The sequence below is a fragment of the Trematomus bernacchii genome, unplaced genomic scaffold (genome assembly GCF_902827165.1).
Source record: "Trematomus bernacchii unplaced genomic scaffold, fTreBer1.1, whole genome shotgun sequence".
Lineage (NCBI taxonomy): Eukaryota > Metazoa > Chordata > Actinopteri > Perciformes > Nototheniidae > Trematomus > Trematomus bernacchii.
This window is the reverse complement of record NW_022987616.1, coordinates 3,031,561-3,058,373: the sequence shown is the minus strand read 5'-3', so window position 1 is coordinate 3,058,373 and position 26,813 is coordinate 3,031,561. Positions and strand designations below refer to the sequence as shown.

Sequence of the window (26,813 nt, the reverse complement as noted above, 5' to 3'; positions counted from 1 at the left end):
TCAGCGCTAACTTTTATACGTTCTGCCTTGGCTCCAAAAACCATTACCTCCGTTTTGTCTTTGTTTAATTGGAGAAAGTTCTGACACATCCAGTCATTGATTTGTTCAATGCACTTACTCAGTGTTTGAATTGGAGCATAATCTCCTGGTGAAATTGTTACGTAAATTTGTGTGTCATCCGCATAGCTATGGTAACTTATTTTGTTGTTTTTCATTATCTGAGCCAGTGGTAGCATGTAGATGTTAAAGAGAAGAGGCCCCAAGATGGAGCCTTGAGGTACCCCACATGTCATATTTGTCAACTCAGATGTGTATTTACCTATAGAAACAAAGTTTTTTCTGTCCTTTAAGTAGGACTCAAACCAATTTAGAACTGTTGCCGAAAGTCCCACCCAGTTTTCTAGTCGGTCTAGTAATATGTTGTGGTCAACAGTGTCAAACGCAGCACTGATAAGCACAATAAAACATTTCTTACCCAACCATCCACATGATTGTGCTTTGTTCTACCTCGGTTAGGGGTGGTTTGTTCCCCTTTTATCACAGGAAAAGTGCAGCGTTGACAAAAAGTGCAGTAAATGTAGTCATGTGATTTCTAGCAGTTTTTGCTCTAAAAAAGGGAAACATTTCTTTAAAGCAAATCCTCTTTCTTTATATTACAGCGGCTAGGGGTTAGTTCAGTTCCCTGTGGGCTTGTGTGGTAAGGAAACATTTTACTGAACTCTTCTATTGTATTTTTTATATTTATTTTAAAGCACAGCTCTGCAGATGCCTTTAAATGCAAAGTGCTAACTAACTGGTTGTACAGGGCAAGTTTCTGTGGCGTCTTTGAAGTAGGGAAGTTGCTTTAAAGGCACTTTGTCAAAACTGAATACGTTATATATATGATTAACACAAATGAAAAGTAACAGTGTTCTTCTCAAATCCAGAATCCTGAATATGGTGACCAACATGTTGCTGCTAGTCCTCTTTGTTTCAGGTGAGATGTTTGTTTTTTACAATCTTTACTTATAAAAAGCAGAAATACCAGAATGACTCCTTTGTTCACATCCTGAGTTTGTATACAATTTGCTTACAAGACACAGTTTGTTAATATGCTCTTTTTGATTCCTGCAGATTTCCTCCCACATCTTGTTGAAGGTGCTTGTTCTAAGTCCCTTTACATCACCACCCCGAAGCAGATGGAAGCACTGAGTGGATCCTGTTTGCTGATCCCGTGTAACTTCAGCGCTGACCCAGATGAGGGCTTCAACAGCTCACGAGAAATCTTCGGAGTGTGGATTAAAAACAAGTCCGCATTTGGCAAAAAAACAGAAAACGTGATTTTCCACAGTGATGGGACGATCAACACATATCCAATGAGTATTACAGGAAACCTGAGACAGGGAAACTGCACCACTCTGTTTTCTAGTTTGGAAGAAATTCACACAAACAAATACTTCTTCAGGATTGAGAACAGCCCATTTCTGGCAACAGCTGCATGTGATCCTCTTCAAATAACAGTGAAAGGTAAGAGACTTTTTGTTGGAGTAGTTTTACCTTTATTGTTAAACTATACATCTAGAATAATCAATGTATCAGTTATTACAGAAATTATTCAGACAATCAAAAAGTCATAATATCTGAAACCTGCTGTAAGAATGGTTCCATTTTCAATCCAAATATATTACAGTATATACAATTGTGTGCATTACTATTACAAATAATGCACGTCTTCATGCACAGATATGAGTCTCATGTGGTGACCGGTGAATGACAACATCTACATAAAGGATGCAGCTGACTGATCTTTCTTTTCACGTTTTACAATAAGATGTCCTTTTTTTGATTACTGTTGAAAACTGTATTGGCCTGTATCCTTACATTTAAAATGTGTAAAACCACAGATTCTCCTCCGAGCCCCACCATTGAGATCTCAGGTGATCTGAAGGAGGCGGAGTCTGTCACTGTAACCTGCTCAGCTCCAGCTCCCTGTCCACACTCCCCTCCTAAACTCACCTGGACTCTCCAACAAGACCCTCCCAACACAATGGAGGAAAACCCAGATCGGACCTTCACGACTAAAATCCAGAAGACCCTCACTCTGACAGACCAACATGATGGATTCAACATCACCTGCTCTGCCAGCTATCCTGTGAATCAAGGGAAAGATGTGAAGACAGCAGAGGAGACAATGACTCTCCATGTTTCATGTAAGAACAACCTGTGATTGTCAGCACATGATGGTATGATTTGAATGAAGTTAATGTCAAATTTTCCTCAGATGCTCCTAAGAACACCTTCGCCTCCATCAGTCGGCCCTCAGGTTCGGTGTCAGCGGGCAGCTGGGTGAAGCTGAGCTGCTCCAGCAGAGCCCAGCCTCCCGTCAGCAGCTTCACCTGGTTCAAGGAGAGCCAAGATGGAGACATGAAGGTCTCACAGGGACAGATTTACAGCTTTAATGCCACAGAGGGAGGACGTTATTACTGTGTGGCCACAAATGCTCTTGGTGAAGAAACATCACCAAAGATCCAGCTGGCTAACGGAGGTAAACACAGAAATGTACTGCATACGTTTGTGAAATAGGAGCAGGTATTGTTGGATAAAGCAGTTAATGCATCAATGTAAATATATGCAAAAATGGGAATAATGAGTTTGATTGGAAGTTAAAAAACATATTTACATAGAAAAATGTGGTCTATAAATGATAAATTAGGATTTCATAAAATTAGGCCACATAAAATAGGACGAAAAGAGATTTGTAATTGGAAAGGAAAGTGAAAAGAGGAAGAGAGAAAATAAAAAACTGAATTTCATCAACTGAGAAAACATTTTTGAGTTTTGCAACAGCTTCATCATTGTCTGTGTTTCCTAAATACTGTATGAAGTCAAGCTCTACATGAAATCTGGATTATAGCCACGAATGTTTTTTTTTCCTGTATGAACTGATGGCTCTTCACCATGGGGGGAGTTGTTGGGGGGATCATTGGGATCATGATACTCATCTGTTTTGCTGTTGCTGTTTGGTAAGTAACTCAAATCAATTTAATATCAAAGTCTATTACATGAAGCTGACTGCTCTTTGTCTCTTCCAGGTGGTTGAAGTCCAAACATACAACTCAAGAACAGTCACAGGTGGGGAAATACTCAAATGTGTGATTGTGCAGTACATATATGTGTTGTGAATACTTTCTTAAATAGACTGGAGACTGCACTGACTAAGTTCCTTATTTCTGAGTAAATTTGGCACAATGAACCACTGTCATGGTGTTTCATCAGAGTTTCTATTTCTATTTCTCAACTCTCAGCAGGGGGAGCAGATCAGGGGAGAACATGAGACACAAATCAATGCTACGCAGAGGCTAACAGCTGTCCAAGAATCAGCCGCAGCAACAGAAACAGGAGAAGAAATCCACTACGGAGAGATCGACTTCTCCAAGCAGAGGAATAAAAGTCCCCCTGTCTCAGAGCAGGACGGTGGACAGACGGAGGACACGCTGTACGCTGAGGTCAAAGTGTCAGAGACAGCAAACAGACCAGAGGACCTCTACGCTCAAGTGAAAAGGAAATTAATGTATAGACATGTCTTTTTTTAAACAAATATTCAGTTTTTTTTATTGCCACAAGAACCTTTTATCTTCAAAACTTGAAGTTCTTTTCCATATATTTAAAGTGTCATATTTATGGTATTTATTGTTCTTAAAAATCCATTTTTGGCGCTTTAATAAAAGGCCCTGCTATTATTGATGTGTGCTGATTCTCTCGCGTCCAGGAAGAAGTTTAAAGATTAAGAGACAAATGAGTCTCTGAAAGGGTTCAAATTGGTTACTTTAATTTAAGCAGCGTGGTAGTGAAACAAACAAAGGGTAGTTGGGGGGGACAAAAGCAGATGTTGTCCCGCAGCTGGTACCAAGGCAAGAGAGCGAGCACACGTTGATTCTCCCGCTTGCATCTCTCCTTCGCTCCTCCTCTCTGGGGGCTGTGACGTAGGGGGCCGCCCACCTCGATCTTCAATCGCGCATAACAGAGGATTTTGATATTTTGTATTCATTGCTCACTTCCACACGCCTTTTCTCCTCCTACTCCTTCATGACTTTCTATTTAATACCATATAAACAGCTGTAATAGTTAGTTTAGAAATCCTAGAAACACCTCTATGGCACAGTTCTCATTTACGGTAACTCCCTCTGACGTCATAGCTACTCACGTAATGTGAAAACGCTCTACGATCAACTGTACCTTCATTTAATATTCAGCAGTAATAATATCTCGACGTCTATAGATGTAGTGTTAAAGTCCGTAGGTTTTGGTGTGCAACACTCCATGCCATTTTCACTTTACATTCAGAAAACGTATTATTATTATTAGCCACATGCTAACTGCTAACCGGATATGAAGGATTTTCAGAATAAAAGCTTGGCATTGAGATTTCCTGAGAACTTCCGGGTTTTTTCACAATAAAACAGCTTTTAAACTGACGATATGTTTTAGACTAAATGATGCTATTAAACATTGATTTTAATTTCTAACACTATGCAACAAACTGCATTTTTTAACCCAACATTTTACATTTAGTTTGCAAGTATTACTAAAAGAGTGCCATTTATTCATAGAAATAAACAAAGAAAGAGGAGTTGTTAGGCCTTGTCAAATCAAAATCATCAGACTATCAGAAGTAAAGTTAGACGATGACGAATAAAATAGGAAGTAACATTTTTTAAATATCTTAATTATCTGGTTTAGTCAACCATCTGTTATTTACACTCGAGATATGATCTGAGAAATGATGTGTATTTTTGTGTAAAGGTCATTTCACAAAATAAACCAACAGGTATTTAATTTTTTGTTTAAAGTGGACCTATCATGCTATATTTAAATGATATATTGTAGGGCCATACCTATATAAAGTATATAAATATAGTTTTTTTTTCAAAATACCAAACAGATCCTGCATTTTAGCCATGCCTCATTTCGCTCCATTTGCTCTTTCCAGCCCTGTTTTTGCAGGGGGCTGATTCTGTGAGCTGCAGCTGACCACGCCCCCCTGCAGTTCTTCATCTGAACTTTGCATAGTACATAACTCATATCAAAAACATACAATCAGAATGGAATGGTTTAAATAACCATCATCAAAAATACAAAAAATACAACAAATACAAAAAATACTTTGGCTGGTCTTCAAACATAAAAGTTTTCCCTTGTGCATAACTTCTAGTTTTAATCATTCTATATCACTTTTTAAAATAGCAGCAACTTGCTTGGTATCAGAACATTTCTTACTCCCTCCTTTCACAGAAATCGTTCCTATACCACTTTCAGTGTTAAGACACTTGTTTTACAAAGTTTAAAGAAACATACCATTTGAGAATCGCATCAATAATAACAGTATAAAACATAAAAGTTAGAAACTATTTTAGAATAGTGCAAAGTAATACCACTTTGTAGCTGGTTCTTCATTCTAATGATTTCATAATTTGAAATTTCACATGATTTGGACATTCTTTGAACAATCTCATCATTTATCATCCATATCATTTAACATCATTTACACACCGTTATCATTTTCATCAATATCTGTATATGGGTTGGGTCTTCTTGTTCTGCTAGCAATTGAAACTGTTCCCTTATGAGAAATGTACCCTCCCCCCTTTCATACTTTTTAAAGTATGAAAGTAATATGTTCTCTAGAAAAGGCCGTGGTGATCAATCGGTACGTTAGGGTGTGGGTACATGGAATGCAACTACAACATCTAGCACTCCCCTGGGCACCCCTATGCTATCCTTGTACACTGTGGAGCCTAAACTCCCTCCTTTGACTGGTCTCCTAGCCCTACTGGTTTTGGGGTGTTTCGCCATGTTGATTAACTGCCCCACTGTCATTGGTACTGCATATAAAACATCACTGTCTGTACAAGTGCACAGGTCCCAGTCCAATCCTGTGGCAAGACTGCGTACAAGGTTTTAGTTCCATGATACCATCAAACATCTACTCTGGGATACGGCATTTCAGACAGTCATTTCTGGGAGAAGATTTTGGTCAGTTACAACAATTGGAGAATTTCATCACTTAAAAGTTCCTACTTCAGTACCTTTGGGTGGTCTGTTCTAATGCAGTGATAAAGTTCTTTAAATGGTGTGAAAACTGGTGGAATATCAATAACTCATTATACTAATTTATCTTCAATTCTAGTCTACTTAAAGAACTATGCTAACCCCTTTAACAGTGTGTGGAACCTTGGGTGTCCGAGCATGTAACAGTTACTCCCTCCTTTATCAAGGATTTTAAAAACAGAAGTTATTTCATCAATGGTTTGTAGTTCAATTTAGGAATTTTCACTTATGGCGGATATGTTTCTACTTTAAATAACATCTCTAAATTTCAGGTCATCCCTGATTAAATGGATGACCATCAGGAGGTGGTGGCGCTTGTCTTTTAAACTCATAATTTGGTGCCGTGCGCTCCCTGTGAAGCTGCAAGTAAGATTTAAAACAACTGCTGGGTGGGTTGAGTGACCCCTTCTCCCTAAACGATATAGGTTGTCAAAAATATGCATCATTGCAATGAGTGATCCAAGGCCCCGCATGTATTACTCCCAATTATATTGCTTTTTCCAAAATTAAATTTGCAATCGCTCTTTGCCCAGTGTCCTTTAAAACTCTACATCTTGGACAAACAAATTTTATTTCCACCTTAACAGTTATCCTATGGTAATAACTATGCTACAATGGCGAAAAACAATACTTTAGATTGGGATACTATATTTGGCTTGGTATTAGCTCTCCCTTTAACATTGTCCAACAAACACAGATTTGTCTGCTCTTATAGAGTGGTCACTAAAACTATCCCTTTAGTTGTAGATCAATATTGTAACACATTAGATCTCTACCAAATTCACCCATGAATAAAATCTCTTAGGGAATAATTCGTTTACATGATGGAAAGATTGAAAAATATGTTCTACTCTGTACTCCTAAGTCCCAAAACACTCACTGCTTAAAGTGTAAAGTGTGGTGAATATTTCCATCATGTCTACCCCTTTATCTCACAGTACCCTCAGTGTGTTTTAGGATTATTTCCTCATTTTACTTTAACAGTTTCCTCTTTATTACTATTTTAATTTACCAATTTATTAATTCATGGCTAATAAATCTTTTTGTCTTTTCGCATTTATCAAATCAATTCAAGTTTGTTTGTGAATAAGTGTGTTTATGTATAAACTCACTCACTCCCGTTTTCCTTTTTCTCCTCCTCATGTTGTCTCAAGGCACGACCCCCTCACATTCTGTTAGACCATGCCAACTCCTCTGGTTCTGTCTTCTCCTCAGTCCATCAGCTCTTGAATCCTTCCGCTGGTACTCTTTTCAGTGGCCCAACTGCTTTGCATTTCATCTCCTTCTTTACAGTCTCTTCGCTGTTGTATGGAGGGCGTATTCTGCTTTCATGTCCCACACTCTGCTCTTGTGCCATATCTCGTGGCTCAGCTTGGAACTTCATGTCCTGTCTGAGGGACTGATGAGAGTATGCCTCTTTATGTCAGCATGCTGTTCTGGTTCTGGATGCCTCAGGTGGAGATGGTTCTGGATGCAGTCTTGTCGTTGTTGGTTCAGTTCTGGTTCTCTGTCTGTTCGATGGAGAAGGAGGAGGAGTCTCCTATAGTGAGGTCTTTTGTCTGATAGGGGTCGTAGCAGTCTGACAGGCAGAGAGAGAGAGTCCAGGTCTCGGGACGCATTACCTATAGAAATTCTAACACACTGAGGTAAAGTAAATCCAACCTTCTCCACTCTATTTTCTAATCATACTATCTGTTTTAATTGTTAAATGCCATCTAAACACAATTAATGTCTACTAATAAATGTACTATATCTCTAAACATTGTTTTTTATCCCACTGTAACACGTCTACTCCAAATAACTCTTTCAGGAAACCATTTTCTTCTATAAATTGAAATACTTACATGTTTCAAGCACCACATATTTCACACACTATAAAAGGACGTCCCCATATATTCTCCAATATTTTAAATCTCACTATTACTTAGAGCAATAGTAACTTTTGTGACTGGATACATCTGTGCACTGTCGCCACAATCTGTTGGGGAATTTTGTTCATAGAGTTTGTACATACAGTTGTCCTCGTGGGTTAGTACCCTGTTTCTACTGTAATAACTTTTCAATAATTGTGCTCAGGTCACCAGTCGGTTGTCCATAGTCTTAACGGGGGGTGTTTCTGGTACAGACTAAAACATGGATCCAGTGTATTTGGAGATTCCCCTAAATTGTAAATCTCCATCACTTAACTATTCCGATCACTTAAACCCATCTCATCCTTTGGTACAAGAACTGCATATAGGGGGGGTGAATCATCTTGATTGTAACCTCCTCCCCTTTGGGAACGAGTATTTCTAACTCCTCCTCTTGTTGCTCAACTGATCTTTTGGCTCTGGGGATAAGTGAAAGTCTCTGAAACACAGCTGGTGTTTTGTTAGTGATGTGGGCATTTTCTACGAGTGAACTAATGGATCCATGTCTTACATGATATTGTACTCCCCATCCAACCAGAAAGGTGCCAAGTGTAATGAGCACAATCAACAATGCTATTCTGACTCTTATCCTTAGGGGACCCCACAATTGCTTTGGCTTTGTTCTTGACATAATCTCTATTTTATCCATGGTTTTGTCAGTTACAAAATGTAAATGATGAGTACAAAAATAACGTATACAAAAATCGGAACAGAACGTGGTTCTTTTTCAGGTGTAAAACAAAAAATAAGTTTTCACTTTAGTGTGCAATTTTATACAAATCTAAAGACAATTCGTCTTTCCTGTAGTTTCTATCTTATTTCTATTTATTGTTTTGTTCCAGCTCTGCCAAATCAGTCCTAGCTTCCAATACTTCTCTGGAAGTTGCCAGTGAAGGGTGACAATGTGTGAGGTGGTGTCAATTTGCTCCTTTTTCTTTACCTTTAAACCGGAGCGCGTGTGAAGTTCATTACAACTTGTCACGGTTCCGACCACCAGGGATCAGCCCACTCTATTTTGGGAACTTTCACCCTCACCCAATCACCTGGCCGAAGAGGAGTCTCTTCTGATGTCTCGTCTGGTATCTGTGCAGTTTTTCCTAGCCTGTGTAGACAAAAACTTGGATAATATTACTCAGAGCTCTGACATATTCATCCACTTCTATTTGTCTAATATCTAAAACTGGACCACTCCCTCCTTGGAGGAGGCCCAAGCTTTGGTATACCTTTTGTTGTTATGCGACCTATTGTTGACAACATGTTATTATTTATTAACTACAACGTTACCGAAATCCATTATCTGACTAATCATGACCTTCCCTCCTTTGAGCATAAAATGCTCAATTAATATCGCAATGATTACTCTATTATGAATAGGACATGGAAAACCCATAACGTCGTAGCAAACACATATAAATCCTCTGTGTACCTACAAGGCGTACAAAGATGTTGTGTGATGTATCGTCTTCCAATGGTATAAATGCACATTGACTAAAAATCTGCCATTAGCACAAAAATATAGTTTACTTCTTGTTAGTTCAATAATGGCTTTTGTCATGCTATTATGTATCAGTGTTGCTGCGAAAAAAACACACCCTTGGTGTTGCTAATGCGTCTTAATAGCTCTAGGATTAGAGATTGGCTGACACTGTTAAACAAACAAATCATGACAAAATAATATTTCTTTAAACTAGAGGGAAATACGAACTATTCTCACAGAGGGTTACACGCAGAAGAACATGAAGGGCTGATGTCCCTCACTTAAAAATAGATATTGCCTTATGCACTACTTTATAAATCAGCAAATTCACTTGAACATAAATAAATGAAGACTGATTCTTGAAACTGTTGTAAAAAACCCTACAACTTCTTCATCCAAGCTCAGTGTTATATTATTTAGTTGGCAGCTCATGCCTTAAATCAGAAACTTCAGACCTATTATAAAAATGTGTTTATGAGAGAATGTAATCTGACTCCATATATTCCTCAACTTATAATAAATGAAGTTCCCCTTTAAACACAGCCCCGGTCTTCTGACGGGGTCTATCTACTGTATGTACTGGCTGGTAAATGTTGTGCCAGTTTCTGTCACTCTGTCACTGTTCTCCCGCCAACAGTCACTCTCTAGTTCTGCTGGGTTCTTGTTGACTTCTTCACTGGTTTGAGACAAGCGATCTTATTGAAACACCTCCCTTTGTAGCCAGACTTCACCACAGCAGAATCGAGTTTCTGTTTTCAGGTCTCAACAGCTCCACATCAGGTGTATCTTCGCCCCTTGAACTGCAGTCGATTTAAACAGGAGGACTTGGTAAGGACCCTCCGTCTTGGGCGAGGACTAGGCTTTCATCTTCATCTTTTGGGCGTAAACCCATTGTCTTGACCTCACTAGCTGTGTGAACACAATAGTTTTCTGTGTGGGGGAACAACATCACTCGTAATCTCTTTCCTTCTCATAATTACAAAAATAGTCTGCTAAATGTTCTACTATGTTTTAATCTTCTTCTACTAATCTGTGGATGATTTATATTTAAATGCAATATGCTACTCACTATTGTTAAATAACATTCAACACATTGATGTTTGGAAATACTATTCCTCTTTGACATCCCTGAGACCCCCTGCCTCTGTTGTAGTCATGGAAACCTCCCCTGGGGTAACTGTGTGGAGGGCCGTTGTTTGGTGCAATGTTCTGGTACTTGTAGCATCCTGTGGTGCGGACAATCTCTGGACCAATGGCCCATTTGGCTGCAACAGTAACATCCCTCAAACCGGAATCCTCTTCCACGTCTTTGTTGGTTCTGCATCTAAATCTCTGGCACTACTCGAGTTTGAACTGTTGGAGATGTCTGGCCTGCCTTCTCTGGTTCTTCCTGAGCTTGAATTGTTGGAGGTGTCTGGCCTGCCTTCTCTGGTTCTATGGCCACCTCTGAAAACTTCTCCTCCCTTCTCCTTCTCTTGTTCCTACAAGCCTCAATGTCTTTCTCAGCTACCTGTATCTTCAAAAGTCTTATCTGTAGCGCTTCCCGCTCTGTCTTTTGTGTTTCTCTTTCTCGTCGTCTTTCTTCTGTGATTTCTTCTAATCGTATGTTCTCTTCCATCAGCTGTTTGGATTTACTGGTTAGCACTCTTACTTGCTTGGTGATCTTTAAATGGACAAACTGGAAACCCTGGTGTGGTAGGACAAAGTTTAAAAATACAACACAAAACTACACTTTATATTCAAAACAACATTTCGATGAATATGGGCTTTATCCTAGAGATATCCTATCTTAAAATGAGGAGCCCTTACATCATAAGCCTTAAACCTATCAACGTAATATTTGACTTTATAGTCTGGTGATTATCTGTTGTTGTTTAGACACGCTAGTGTGGGACCAATATGGAGACCTATCAGTTACCATTAACAGACCGTCGTCATGTTTAACGTAATGCTGCTGTAACTCCTATTATCGTAATCCACTCTGCAATATCTTGTTTTAAAACACAACAGTATAACACCTACTAGCCGTACTAGCTTTGTCGTCCGAAACGACTCTAACACCCTCAGCGTCTTTCAATATTGTCCTAAACAATTTTATCGTCCAAAACGACTTATATCGTCCAAAACGACTTATATCGCCCAAAACGACTTTAAAAGATTAATATTAAAAAACATGCAGTTGGTTAATGAACAAAGAAAGGAAAATACTTACCCTTGGTTTGTTTCAGAACAGCGCCACGTGATATGTATTTGCTATAAATGTGGATATTTTAACATTAAACTAGGCAGTCCTTCTCAGGAGTCCAACTTACCAGACAGACACACACTCCTAATTATTTACTATGTAATCTATTGAAGATTTTGAATAAACAGGTACTTCTTTACCTTTCCGTATGGGCCCGAGTGTATGTCTGCCGGCATTGCTCAAGCTCCTTTGAAAAACTGCAGCTTCTCTCCTGGTGTAGCGATCACGTCGGGAAGTTACCAATTATTGATGTGTGCTGATTCTCTCGCGTCCAGGAAGAAGTTTAAAGATTAAGAGACAAATGAGTCTCTGAAAGGGTTCAAATTGGTTACTTTAATTTAAGCAGCGTGGTAGTGAAACAAACAAAGGGTAGTTGGGGGGACAAAAGCAGATGTTGTCCCGCAGCTGGTACCAAGGCAAGAGAGCGAGCACACGTTGATTCTCCCGCTTGCATCTCTCCTTCGCTCCTCCTCTCTGGGGGCTGTGACGTAGGGGGCCGCCCACCTCGATCTTCAATCGCGCATAACAGAGGATTTCGATATTTTGTATTCATTGCTCACTTCCACACGCCTTTTCTCCTCCTACTCCTTCATGACTTTCTATTTAATACCATATAAACAGCTGTAATAGTTAGTTTAGAAATCCTAGAAACACCTCTACGGCACAGTTCTCATTTACGGTAACTCCCTCTGACGTCATAGCTACTCACGTAATGTGAAAACGCTCTACGATCAACTGTACCTTCATTTAATATTCAGCAGTAATAATATCTCGACGTCTATAGATGTAGTGTTAAATTCCGTAGGTTTTGGTGTGCAACACTCCATGTCATTTTCACTTTACATTCAGAAAACGTATTATTATTATTAGCCACATGCTAACTGCTAACCGGATATGAAGGATTTTCAGAATAAAAGCTTGGCATTGAGATTTCCTGAGAACTTCCGGGTTTTTTCACAATAAAACAGCTTTTAAACTGACGATATGTTTTAGACTAAATGATGCTATTAAACATTGATTTTAATTTCTAACACTATGCAACAAACTGCATTTTTTAACCCAACATTTTACATTTAGTTTGCAAGTATTACTAAAAGAGTGCCATTTATTCATAGAAATAAACAAAGAAAGAGGAGTTGTTAGGCCTTGTCAAATCAAAATCATCAGACTATCAGAAGTAAAGTTAGACGATGACGAATAAAATAGGAAGTAACATTTTTTAAATATCTTAATTATCTGGTTTAGTCAACCATCTGTTATTTACACTCGAGATATGATCTGAGAAATGATGTGTATTTTTGTGTAAAGGTCATTTCACAAAATAAACCAACAGGTATTTAATTTTTTGTTTAAAGTGGACCTATCATGCTATATTTAAATGATATATTGTAGGGCCATACCTATATAAAGTATATAAATATAGTTTTTTTTTCAAAATACCAAACAGATCCTGCATTTTAGCCATGCCTCATTTCGCTCCATTTGCTCTTTCCAGCCCTGTTTTTGCAGGGGGCTGATTCTGTGAGCTGCAGCTGACCACGCCCCCCTGCAGGAGAGGGGAGCGTGCTCTGATCAGCTGCTGGGCTGTCAGAAGAGGGGGGAGATCTCCGTCCTCCGTGTTTTATTATATTATTATATAGAGTCATTATTCATTTGTTTTAAAGCTCAATAAATAACAAAGAAGACCTTTGACCGGCACTTTTCTAATTTTGTCCGGAAGATTTAAACTTTAACGGACATCTTGACCGGCGAAAAAAAACCTAACTGAAACTCTGCCGCACGGTCCCCTCGTTCCTTGGAAGAGGCGGAGAGGTGGGTGTTTGTCATCTGCTGGTGGACTAACCGGAGAGAATTACAGTGCTTGCCTCGACGGGGAGGGATTGCATTGAATTAAAGCAGCGGGAGCAAACGCTTGCCTCGGGGAGGGAGAAAAAAAGCCACAGCGGAGAATAAACAGAAGGGCAACCATGGCAACCATGCGCGGGAAGTCTTCTTCGCTGCTTTTGTGGCAGACTACAGCGCCACTTACAGGCCTGGCATATGTACTACAGCGTCTCCAGCGCTTTCGAGCGGCAATGGCCGGCCGTGGCCCAACCCCACATTCCCCTGATAGGTGGAGAGTTGGCCCAATAGCCGTAGCGCCACTTTACTGACGTCAGTAACGTGTTCAAATCTGGATCCGTTTTTATCAGATCCGTTGCAGCCCCATTTTTAGAGATTTGGGTATGGAGGAAAATAGAGAGGGTTGTGTTTTCTGACACTTGGTGAGTTCACTGGAACACCGGGGACACATATTCATGTATAAAAGACGTACAAAAGTGCATTTTGCATGATAGGTCCCCTTTAAGTTGAGGTAATGCTTAAAACACTTCCTAACTTGAAAAAATATAAAGTATTATTATTATATAGTAGGGTATCGTATTCTATGTATTTATTTATGAAGCATGTATATATTATTTATCTTTTTTTGACATAACTTTTAACAGTTTTGAAATTCACATGAGACTTTTTTCCATGGAGGCTCTCACTAGTTTGACGTGGGTGTGACTTAGGTTGGAAATGATGATGTCACCTGTTTCTGTGCACCAATCAAGATTTAGCATCGTATTAATCACAATCTGATGACAGCTGGGGGGGTGTTGAAGTTTTGACAGTGTTAAAATATTCATTGATTATAGCTAAATATGTGTATTGTTGCCTATTTTATAATGATACAGAGGATGGTGCAAAGCTATCAGGGGCTTACTAATTAAAGAGGTGCAAATGTACAGTATGCTACTTAATAAAAATGAATCCATCAAATAAACACAATTTACAAAAACAAGACTTAATGTGTGATTATATTTCACATCATTAATCCAAATCTGCAAGGTAACTAAAGGTATTAAATAAATGTAGTGGAGTAAAAGTACACAATTGACCTCTGAATTGTAGTGGAGTAGAAGCATAAAGTAGCAGAAAAATTGAAATACTCAAAATACAAGTACCTCAAAATTGTCCTTAAGTGAAGTACTTGAGTAAATGTACTTAGTTACTTTACACCACTGGATGTAGGACATGGCATGAGTTCTGTTGCAGTGTTTTATGTTTCATTACAGATCATGTAATACAGAGTGTGTCCACTGGGTGTCACTGTTGCTCACACGGAGGTCCTAACGCAGTGGTGTATTGTAGGGTACTGTCCCCTTCATTTAATGTCATATAGTTACTTTTATTTAAAGGATGTGATATGAATTTGTAATATTCAACTCATCTACCCAGTTGCAAACAAAGTATCTTACATTTGCTCCACAATAACACAATACTACATTAAAATAAGTCATGAATTAGAGATAAAAACAGAAGAATATATATTTTGTATTCCACATAAAGAGCTAGAATGTTTTATTGCAGTGTTCTGTTTTTTAATGTGATATATTATTTTTAGACACTGCTGCATATTTGTTTTACCATAGTGTATTTATTTATTATTACATTTTATTTTTAACTTGCCTTTTTATATAATATGTAGCTCTTCTACTTTGCTGTAAATGTCCCCACTGCGGGAAGAATAAAGGATTTCTGATGTTTCACATGTACTTCCTGTTTTTTTAATGTAGGTCACTGGTACCACTAAACCAGCAGGACTTTCTGCGTGGAGCTGAAACACAGGAAGTATCCCCGGGGTTAAATTACACCCTAAACAAGGAAGTTGGTTATTTGCATTTAAGCTCAAATTCACCCTCTGATATTCATTTCCCACAGAAGAGTCTCATCGCATCTCTCTTTTTGATATAGGATTTTTTGGTAAGAACATTTCCAGATTGTATTATATTATGTTAAAAATTACTCTTCATGAACTAAAAAAACAAACATTAAATGATCTAATATTTAATTTGATCCTTTTTTTTGGGTCACTTTTTGTTATATTCCATGGAATGTACTTAACATCCTGATAGCAATGAATATATTAAATGCTTTGACCATAAATACATAACAAAATGTCATCTGTGGAAGCCGTAGTGCTGTAAAAAGCACGACCAATCATCTGAGCCGGCCCGGCTAAAATAACTGGATGGCCTACCTGCCTATCAGCCTTCCATCTGTGCACAAACTTATCTTGTGCCGTCATTGGTCATGTGCGCGTTCGTGTGTGTTGGAGGAGGGGCTCTGTAAGGAAGAGGCAGATTTTTTTCGGCTGTGTAGTTTCAAATTCTAGCGCACTCGAGCTGGTTTCTCCAAAATGTCCTACCCCACCTTTAAGACCTGAGAAGGAATAATTTGCATCATCAGCGCTTAGATTTTTAGCATCGGTTTCTCTGTTCAACACGATGACTCCGGTTTGTACCAGCTCTAAAACTTGTTTTAACAGTGTCAAAGTTATTGTTTTTGTTTTCCAACTTAGGAGCTGGGAGCCATGTCTGCAACAGAAATCGTGATACTCCACATCCTCTTTATTTCAGGTGAGCTTGTCTACCAACATTGGTGCCGGAAAAACTGCATGCAACATCCCGCTGCTGAGGTATATTTAGTTTGTCTATTCATGCTGATTTTTCTAACCTCATATTCCTCATGAGTCTGGTTTGACAGGTTCTATGGATTGCACAGACCTTTCCATTACTGCACCGAAGGAGATGGAGACACTGAGTGGATCCTGTTTACACATCCCGTGTACATTTAGTGCTACAGAAGAAATTAAGATTGACAACAGAATTGGAATGTTGATTAAAATCACCCATGAGGACCTTGGAGAACATCCAGAAAATGTGATTTTTAACAGTAATAAGGCAAAGAACACCTATCCAATGAATATCACTGGAAACCTGAGTGAGAACTCAGGATAGGATCCTGTTGTCACGGCTTGAACAGTCCGCTGGCATCACAGGCTCTGCCCTTGCATGGTTCAGGTCCTACCTGACAGACCGTAGCTTCTCAGTGCAGCTCGGTGCCTTCTCCTCCTAGGTTCAATTCTCACAAAACACAACATCCCCTTCCACTGCTACGCCGACGATGTACAGATCTATCTGCCACTCAATTCAAATGTTAACTCATTACAGCTATTGATGGACTGCTTAGCAGAGATAAAATCCTGGCTGAGCCAAAATGTCCTCAACCTCAATGAGAGCAAGACTGAGGTTATCTTTTTTGGACCCCAACCTCTAGCCTCCCAGGTTGATATTCTGGGCTCCCTCAAAAATAATATCCTCCCCTCTGTCACGAACCTTGGAGTGACCTTCAATAGCGCTTTTAAATTCGATAAGCAGGTCAGCAGCGTAGTCAAAACCTGCTTTTTTAAAATATGACTATTGGCCAAGACTAAGTCGTTTTTATCGTTTGAGGACCTGGAAAGGGTTATTAATGCCTTTGTTACCTCGAGGTTGGACTACTGCAACGCTCTGTACGTGGGTATGGACCAGGCGTCAATTAAACGCCTGCAGCTAGTCCAGAACGCAGCTGCACGTCTACTCACTGGCCACAAAAAGCGTGACCACATCACCCCAATTCTGGCCTCCTGGCTTCCAATTCGGTTCCGAATTGATTTTAAACTCCTTTTATTTGTTTTTAAAGCACTAAATGGGCTGGCTCCGGCCTATATAGCTGAACTCCTCCAGCGCTACACCCCAACAAGAGCTTTAAGGTCTGCTGACCAGCTGTTGCTGATAGTGCCCAAGACCAGGCTCAAAACCCGAGGGCACCGAGCCTTCGCAGCAGCTGGCCCGAGGCTCTGGAACACTCTGCCCCTCCATGTGAGGTCGGCCCAGACCCTAGGGGTTTTTAAATCTACTCTTAAAACACACTTCTTCTCCCTGGCCTTTTAGTCAGAGCGGAGCACGACTCCTGACTTTTCCCTGTGTTTTATTTATTGTCTTTTATTGTGATTATAGAAATGTGTTTTTATGTGATTGTAGATATTACATGTACAGCACTTTGGCCCGACCAAAAATCGCTTTTATGTGCTTTATAAATAAACCTTGATTTGATTTGATTTGATTTAGAACAACTGCAGCACTCTGTTTTCCAGTTTAAACACAAGTTACACAAACAAATACTTCTTCAGATTTAAGAAGAAAACATTTAAAGCAACTGCTTCTGACGAAATAACAGTTAAAGGTAAGGTTTTTTATTATAATGTTATAGCGAAAACAGAACGATTAAATACTAATTGTGTATTAAACCTGCACAGATTCTCCTCCGAGCCCCACCATTGAGATCCCAGGTGATCTGGAGGAGGAGGAGTCTGTCACTGTAACCTGCTCAGCTCCAGCTCCCTGTCCACACTCCCCTCCTAAGCTCACCTGGACTCTCCAACAAAACCCTCCCAACACAATGGAGGAAAACCCAGATCGGACCTTCACAACTAAGATCCAGAAGAACGTCACTCTGACAGACCAACATGATGGAATCAACATCACCTGCTCAGCCAGCTATCCTGTGAATGAAGGGAAAGATGTGAAGACAGCAGAGGAGACAAAGACTCTCCATGTTTCATGTAAGAACAACCTGTGATTGTCTGCACATGATGGTATGATTTTGATTAAGTTAATCTCACATTTTCCTCAGATGCTCCTAAGGACACCCTCGCCTCAGTCAGTCCGTCCTCAGGTTCGGTGTCAGTGTGCAGCTGGGTGAAGCTGAGCTGCTCCAGCAGAGCCCAGCCTGCCGTCAGCAGCTTCACCTGGTTCAAGGAGAGCCAAGATGGAGACATGAACGTCTCACAGGGACAGATTTACAGCGTTGATGCCACAGAGGGAGGACGTTATTACTGTGTGGCCACAAACGCTCTTGGTGAAGAAACATCACCAAAGATTCAGCTGGCTAACGGAGGTAAACATGAAACTGCACTACAATTCCATGTCAAATAAATGTAATTAAACTATTGTAAGGACGTGCATTGATATTTGAAGGTAGCAGCAGGAGTCATGGTTTGAGATGTTCTCATGTTTCCCAGTGAGTGGAATCTGACCATGCTGTTGGGTTGCAGGTGATCAACAGATTGGGACGGTAGGCCTAGATGTTCATTTGATACTGAAGATCCTGGGAATCATAATGCTCGTCAGTACAATGGTCATCTTTGAATGGTGAGACAAATTGTCCTGTGATATGACATATGCAGCTACACACTAATGTGTATATTTGGCTGTAGATCATTATTATCACAACATAAACAAAACAAAAATGTTTTTATTTTTTTTCCAGCTGGTTTAGATCAAGACGCTCTTCTGAACCAGAGGAGGTATCCACCAGACGAAGAGAGGTATTTCATATTGGACACATTTAACTGCCTGCATGACAACCAAAAAAATCCAACTGAATATAATTCCTAATTTAGTTCTTAGGGATCAATAAACTAGGGTTTATTTGTAGTTTTTCTTGTATTTGGATGTGCTTAATTAAGAAGGGATTATCCTCCAATGATTATACTTTTTAACAGAAGGGACATCACATGCAAAGCAGCACATCTCACTACTGAGACATCAGAACTGGATGCAGGCATTTACGAATATTCACTATTGATTTTGAAGCAGGTTAAAGCAATGAAAATAACTAAAACATCTGGTTATGTTACCTTATACCGCAGCCTTGAAGTTAGCTGGTGACAAATGGAGTGTTTAGCAGCTTAGGAGCAACAAATATTAGATGAATATTCTCCAGTTATCAGACGTATGACTCCAAATGAAGGCTAATGTTGCTCCATGTCTGATGGAAGTGTAAAAAGGTAACATGTTTGCTATAACAATTATATGAATTGGTCCATTAAAACACAGATTGCTGATAACAGAACATCAGACATAAATACAGAGAAAACATAATCATAGACAAATACAAGTGTTCCCCAATAAAAATCAAGTCAAACTTTAAACCTGCATTCATTTATTTTGAGTGCAGTCCAACACGCTCTAACACAACATTAACGTAGTATCACCTTGTAAAGATGATACAGCAAACATTATTGTGTATATGTGTGCGTTGTACTGTGCACATTTCAACTTATTCTTTAAAGATCCCCTATGATACTCTTTTTCAACAATATATTATAGGTCTCAGATATACACAAAACATGTCTCTGAAGTGTTTGGCTGAAATACCAAACAGATAATCTTAGCATCCCATAAACCCCTCTGTTTCAGCCCTGTTTCAAAAGTGCTGATTCTGTGTCTGTAGCTTTAAATGCTAATGAGCGGCTGCTGGCCACGCCCCTCTGAGAAGTGATTGGTTTGAACAAACACAATGGTGCTCTCGTGCCCCTTTCACACCGGCGCTTTTCCAGCTCCGGCTCGGAGCTGGAGCTGGAAAAGCGCCGGTTTTTCCTGTTCACACCGCAGCGGCGCCGCGTCATAGCTCCGGAATGCGGTTCACTTCCAGCTCCAAAAAATTGTCGGTCTAGAGGCAAGAGCTTCGGAGCTATGACGCGGCATCGCTTATGTCTCTCTTACGTCGAGGCGTGCAGGAAACTAAACCCACCTCCCCTGAACATGGGTCGACTGAAGAGTCTCGTCATGCCTGCCTACAAGCAGTAGCGCTGAGCAAAGTGACTAGAAGGCAACCACACACTTATAAAAAAAACACACTTTATAAAGTCAGGCAACACTAACCAGGCTTCGTGTGATTCTGTTTATTTGTACCTTACTTTGACCATCCGTTCGCTGTTATTGATCATTGTGGAGAGCAGGCAGACGTTTTGTTTGTTATTATAGCAGCTATCGGATGGAATCAATACATGGGCTGCACAGGTTGTCATGTCCGACTATCACAAGTAGAATCATAATGAAAAATACGCCGGTAAAATGTGCCTGTAGAAAACGGCTTAGCAAGTAGTCAGTTTAGCTTCGGTTGCTATGCTAACATCACCCATGTTATACCAGAGAAACTTTCATAACAACGTTGTGATGCCAAACAGCGTCAATTCAGACTGACACACATTCACTTAAGGGGAACTGGGGATATGTATCAGCTGCTTGTGTGACAGTCAGACAGTGAATACTTTAGAGCCGTGTGAGCTAACCCAGAGCTAACGGGAGAATAAACTCCCGTGGAAGAGCAGCCAGCACTGCAGCGGTCGGTAAATGCCGCTGAAACACATTAATAAACAATGAACCACGGCACTCTGGAGAAAAGTATAAGGTTGGAGAAGTCGTTATTTAATTTAATCTGGCTTCGTATGATTAAAAGCAACACGATCATCGACCCGACGCAGTCCCCCCCCCCGTTGTTGTTGTGAGCTCCGTTGGGGAGAAAATTAGCTATGTAAACGGTGACGTCATGACGCAGCAGCGGCAGCTGGGCGGTGTGAACAGAGCGGGAGCTGAAAAGGGAAACCGGAGCTGAACCAGAAAAGCTCTAGCTAGGAGCTAGAAAGGGAAAAGCGCTGGTGTGAAAGCCGCATAGGAGGAGATTCAGGTGATAAGGTGGGGGGGGGGGGGTGTTACCTTGGTTGGTTATTGGCTAATGGTTGTCCAACCCAAAAAAACACTATGACATCACAAAGTGGCCAAAATGTGATCAGCTCATTTTCAGACAGGTTTTTATATAAATGGGTCAGGACAAAAAGAGAGAGAATCTATTTTCCTGAAACTTTCAGAATCTCTTAACACAGAAGGGAGACATGTTTATGTATAAAAGACATGAAAAAGTGGATTTTGCATAAAAGGTGACCTTTAAAGGGTCTTTTTAGTTATTTGGTTGATTGCTCCGTCTGCTGTACAGTGTATGGTGTTGTGAGGTCCTGAGACATAACTGTTATTCTGTGGCTACACAAATGACATGCTGCAACTATTTTTAATCTTTACAGATACTAAATCTCTTAAGTTACAGTAAACTCCCCTCTTATTTTTCAGGACGCAGCAGAAGCAGACTATGTCAACCGTGTGGTCGAGTTACAAACATCCTAAGTCACAAAGAGAGCAGGAAGACGTTCAGTTCACTTTTACTGAAAGAAAATGCTGTATTGATTTCCCTTATATGTTCCACATTAAGAAGGAGTGACTTACAGGATTGCAGTGAGAGGTGTGATGAAAATAAAAACAGGATATTAGCATAGAGACGAAATATGTGTCATGAGGTGGCATCTAGCAGATACAAAAGCCTGGTGTGTGTGTCCACACTTCCTTTTTTCTCGCAAGACTAAATACTGTAGAACATTTGTTGGACACCTTACATTACTTCCTGAATCGACATTTTGGTAAGACAATAATTTCAATGCTTTCTACAACATTTTTCAGGTATTTTTGGTATAGGATAAATAATCTATTTCGTATTGATTTGCCTTATCGTGCCACTTAAAATTCAGATTTCTGTAAATACTAAATGGTACTATGGTCTTTAAATATGACCCTAAACCTAGTGAATAACATGTTGAAGTGTTTCCTGCTCTTTGTCTCCATTAAATACACACACAAGTCAAATGTTCTTCATTAATTTGTCTCACGTTAAACGTAATCATGGCACATGATTTTTATTTTGTTCTTATACCTTGTATTTGCTTAACTTGTATTTCTGTTGGATGCATGTGAACTGTGTTAAATTAAAAACAAATCAGGGGTTAAAAAAGAATTCTGTGCAGAAGCTTTGAGTGTTATGCATACAAATACAATCAGATATCTAAGTTACTGTTTTGATGATGATATATTTTGATAATTAAAATGGTAAGAATCAACATTGTGAATAAAATAAAGTTAATATTTCCTGCTCTTGAAATATGTCATTATTTTTGTTCACGGCATGACTCATGTCCTTTGAAACCTAAAAATGTCTCACTTCCTTACTTCCTACTTTTAAGAAAGAAGAGAACAATCTCTGGTACATTTGAATTAAATATGTGTGTGATTGTTTTAATAATGACAGACTAGTTCAAAGGTGATGGCATTCTGGTCAATATTTCCAGAGAAACATGTGATAAGGCATACATGGCCCCCTTTGGAGAAGACTACATTTTCACTGTTTTCGGCTATGGAAGGGTTCCAAACATCGACCACATTTTTTACAACCATCCACTTTAAAAACTAAACATTAAATTAACAAAAAAAACATGATTGTGCATTGTTCTACCTCTGTTAAGGGTGGTGTTCATCTTTTATCACAGGAAAAGTGCAGCGTTGGTAAAAACTGCAGTAAATGTAGTAATGTGATTTCTACTCGTTTTGCCTCCATAAAAGGCAAACATTTCTTCAACAGCAAATCCTCTTTCTTTAGATTACAGCGGCTCGTGGTTAGTTCAGTTCCCTTAAACATAAAAAGGTTTGACTCAAGCCAGAACACTTTACGTTTTCTTATTTTCTAGCTGTGGGCTCATGTGCTAAGGAAACATTTGACTGAACTCTGTCTTTTATTGTATTGTTTATATTTTCTGTTCATTATTTCAAAGCATAATACTGCAGAAGCCTTTAAATTGAAAGTGTCAAAAACTAACTGGTTGTACAGGGCAGGTTTCTGTGGTTCCTCTGAAGTAGGGAAGTTGCTTTAAAAGGCACATTGTCAAAACTGAATCGATATATGATTAACACAAATGAAAAGTAACAGTGTTCTTTTGTTTGTAAATCCAGAATCCTGAATATGGTGACCAACATGTTGCTGCTAGTCCTCTTTGTTTCAGGTGAGATGTTTGTTACTTTAATAGTTTACAGTCTTTACTTAGAAAAAGCAGAAATATCAGAATGACTCCTTTGTTCACATCCTGAGTTTGTATACAATTTGCTTACAAGACACAGTTTGTTAATATGCTCTTTTTTCTTCCTGCAGATTTTCTCCCACATCTTGTTGAAGGTGCTTGTGAGCACCTTCGCATCACCACCCCGAAGCAGATGGAAGCACTGAGTGGATCCTGTTTGCTGATCCCGTGTAACTTCAGCCCTGGCCTAGATGTGGGCTTCAACAGCTCACGAGACATCTTCGGAGTGTGGATTAAAAAAAAACCCAACTTTGGCCAAAATAAAGAAAACGTGATTTTCCACAGTGATGGGACAATCAACACATATCCAATGAGTATTACTGGAGACCTGAGACAGAGAAACTGCACCACTCTGTTTTCTAGTTTGAAAAAGAGTCACACAGACAAATACTTCTTCAGGATTGAGAACAGCCCATTTAAGGCAACAGCTGCATGTGATCCTCTTCAAATAACAGTGAAAGGTAAGAGACTCTTTGTTGGAGTAGTCTTACCTTTATTGTTAAACTATACATCTAGGATAATCAATGTATCAGTTATTACAGAAATTATTCAGACAATCAAAAAGTCATAATATCTGAAACCTGCTAAATCCAGATATATTACAGTATATCATATTGTATGCATTACTATTACAAATAATGCACGTCTACATGCACAGATATGAGGTCATGTGGTGACCGGTGAATGACAACATCTACTAAGGATGCAGCTGACTGATCTTTCTTTTCAAGTTTTACAATAAGATGTGCATTTTTTTATTACTGTTGAAAACTGTATTGGCCTGTATCCTTACATTTACAATGTGTAAAAGCACAGATTCTCCTCCGAGCCCCACCATTGAGATCCCAGGTGATCTGAAGGAGGCGGAGTCTGTCACTGTAACCTGCTCAGCTCCAGCTCCCTGTCCACACTCCCCTCCTAAACTCACCTGGACTCTCCAACAAGACCCTCCCAACACAATGGAGGAAAACCCAGATCGGACCTTGACGACTAAGATCCAGAAGACCCTCACTCTGACAGACCAACATGATGGATTCAACATCACCTGCTCTGCCAGCTATCCTCTGAATGAAGGGGAAGATGTGAAGACAGAGGAGACAATGACTCTCCATGTTTCATGTAAGAACAACCTGTGATTGTCTGCACATGATGGTATGATTTGAATGAAGTTAATCTCACATTTTCCTCAGATGCTCCTAAGGACACTTTCGCCTCCGTCAGTCGGCCCTCAGGTTCTGTGTCAGCGGGCAGCTGGGTGGAGCTGAGCTGCTCCAGCAGAGCCCAGCCTCCCGTCAGCAGCTTCACCTGGTTCAAGGAGAGCCAAGATGGAGACATGAAGGTCTCACAGGGAGAGATTTACAGCTTTAATGCCACAGAGGGAGGACGTTATTACTGTGTGGCCACAAATGCTCTTGGTGAAGAAACATCACCAAAGATCCAGCTGGCTAACGGAGGTAAACACAGAAATGTACTGCATACGTTTGTGAAATAGGAGCAGGTATTGTTGGATAAAGCAGTTAATGCATCAATGTAAATAAATGCAAAAATGGGAATAATGAGTTTGATGGGAAGTTAAAAAACATATTTACATAGAAAAATGTGGTCTATTAATGATAAATTAGGATTTCATCAAATTAGGCCACATAAAATAGGACGAAAAGAGATTTGTAATTGGAAAGGAAAGTGAAAAGAGGAAGAGAGAAAATTAAAAACAGAATTTCATCAACTGAGAAAACATTTTCAGTTTCAGCTTCATCATTGTCTGTGTTTCCTAAATACTGTATGAAGTCAAGCTCTACATGAAATCTGGATTATAGCCACGAATGTTTTTTTTACTGTAGGAGCCGTACAGCTTGATGGCTCTTCACTATGGGGGGGAGTTGTTGGGGGGATCATTGGGATCATGATACTCATCTGTTTTGCTGTTGCTGTTTGGTGAGTAACTCAAATCAATTTAATATCAAAGTCTATTACATGAAGCTGACCGCTCTTTATCTCTTCCAGGTGGTTGAAGTCCAAACATACAACTCAAGAACAGTCACAGGTGAGGAAATACTCAAATTTGCAGTACATATATGTGTTGTGAACACTTTCTTAAATAGACTGGAGACTGCACTGACTAAGTTCCTTATCTGTGAGTAAATGTGGCACAATGAACCACTGTCATGGTGTTTCATCAGAGTTCTTATTTCTATTTCTCAACTTCTCTCATCAGGGGGGGCAGATCAGGGGAGAACATGAGACACAAATCAATGATACGCAGATGCTAACAGCTGTCCAAGAATCAGCTGCAGCAACAGAAACAGGAGAAGAAATCCACTACGGAGAGATCGACTTCTCCAAGCAGAGGAATAAAAGTCCCCCTGTCTCAGAGCAGGACGGTGGACAGACGGAGGACACGCTGTACGCTGAGGTCAAAGTGTCAGAGACAGCAAACAGACCAGAGGACCTCTACGCTCAAGTGAAAAGGAAATGAATGTATAGACAAGTCTTTTTTTAGACAATATTCAGGGTTTTTTTCTGCCACAAAAACCTTTTTGCTTCAAAACTTGAAGTTCATATATTTAAAGTGTCATATTTCGATTTTTTTTTTTAAGTGCGCTTTTATGTTATTTATTGCTTTAATAAAAGGCCCTGCTATGCAACAAACTGCATTTTTTAACCCAACATTTTACATTTAGTATTACTAAAAGAGTTCAATTTATTCATAGAAATAAACAAAGAAAGGGGAGTTGTAGGGCTACTTGATCTCTGGCTGGACCTTTCATATCAAACTCATCAGACTATCAGATATAAAGTTAGACGATGACGAATAAAACAGGAAGTAAAAATATCTTCATTATCTGGTTTACCATATGTTCCTTTCTCTCGAGATATGATCGGATAACTTGTGTATATTTTTGTGTAAAGATCATTTTACAAAAATAAACTAACAAGTATTACATTTTTTGTTTTAGTTGACATAATACTTCAAACACTTCCCAACTGATATGGTGGAAAAACTGGAAAGTAGCATTATTTTACATCATATTCTATGTATTTGTTTATGAAGCATGTATATATTTATTTATCTTTTTTTGACATAACTTTTAACAGTTTTGAAATTCACATGAGTCTTTTTTCCATGGAGGCTCTCACTAGTTTGACATGGGTGTGGCTTAGGTTGGAAAAGATGATGTCACCTGTTTCTGTGCACCAATCAAGATTTAGCATCGTATTAATCACCATCTGATGACAGCTGGGGGGGTGTTGAAGTTTTGACAGTGTTAAAATATTCATTAATTATAGCTAAATATGTGTATTGTTGCCTATTTTATAATTATACAGAGGATGATGCAAAGCTATCAGGGGCTTCTAAGTTAAAGAGGTGCAAATGTACAGTATGCTACTTAATAAAAATGAATCCATCAAATAAACACAATTTACAAAAACAAGACTACATGTGTAAAT

The 26,813-nt window shown here is 39.3% G+C and overlaps 1 protein-coding gene across 5 annotated transcripts; it reads left to right on the top strand.

Moving 5' to 3' along the window:
• Positions 1-626: 626 nt before the first annotated feature.
• Positions 627-26,797, top strand: LOC117483964 (sialoadhesin-like). Of its 5 annotated transcripts, none has more exons than XM_034132340.1 (8): positions 627-697; positions 927-976; positions 1,114-1,506; positions 24,180-24,482; positions 24,554-24,817; positions 25,205-25,298; positions 25,368-25,407; positions 25,579-26,797. In XM_034132340.1, the coding sequence occupies exons 2-8, from the start codon at positions 937-939 to the stop codon at positions 25,837-25,839; spliced, it is 1,395 nt and encodes a 464-aa protein (XP_033988231.1). In that variant the 5' UTR covers positions 627-697; positions 927-936; the 3' UTR covers positions 25,840-26,797. The 5 variants fall into 5 exon arrangements, with proteins under 5 accessions (XP_033988231.1, XP_033988230.1, XP_033988232.1 ...); XM_034132339.1 differs by having other exon boundaries at positions 25,576-26,797; XM_034132341.1 differs by lacking the exons at positions 24,180-24,482; positions 24,554-24,817; positions 25,205-25,298; positions 25,368-25,407; positions 25,579-26,797 and adding exons at positions 17,883-18,188; positions 18,260-18,523; positions 18,681-18,777; positions 18,896-18,953; positions 21,535-22,639.
• The last annotated feature ends 16 nt before the right edge of the window (positions 26,798-26,813 follow it).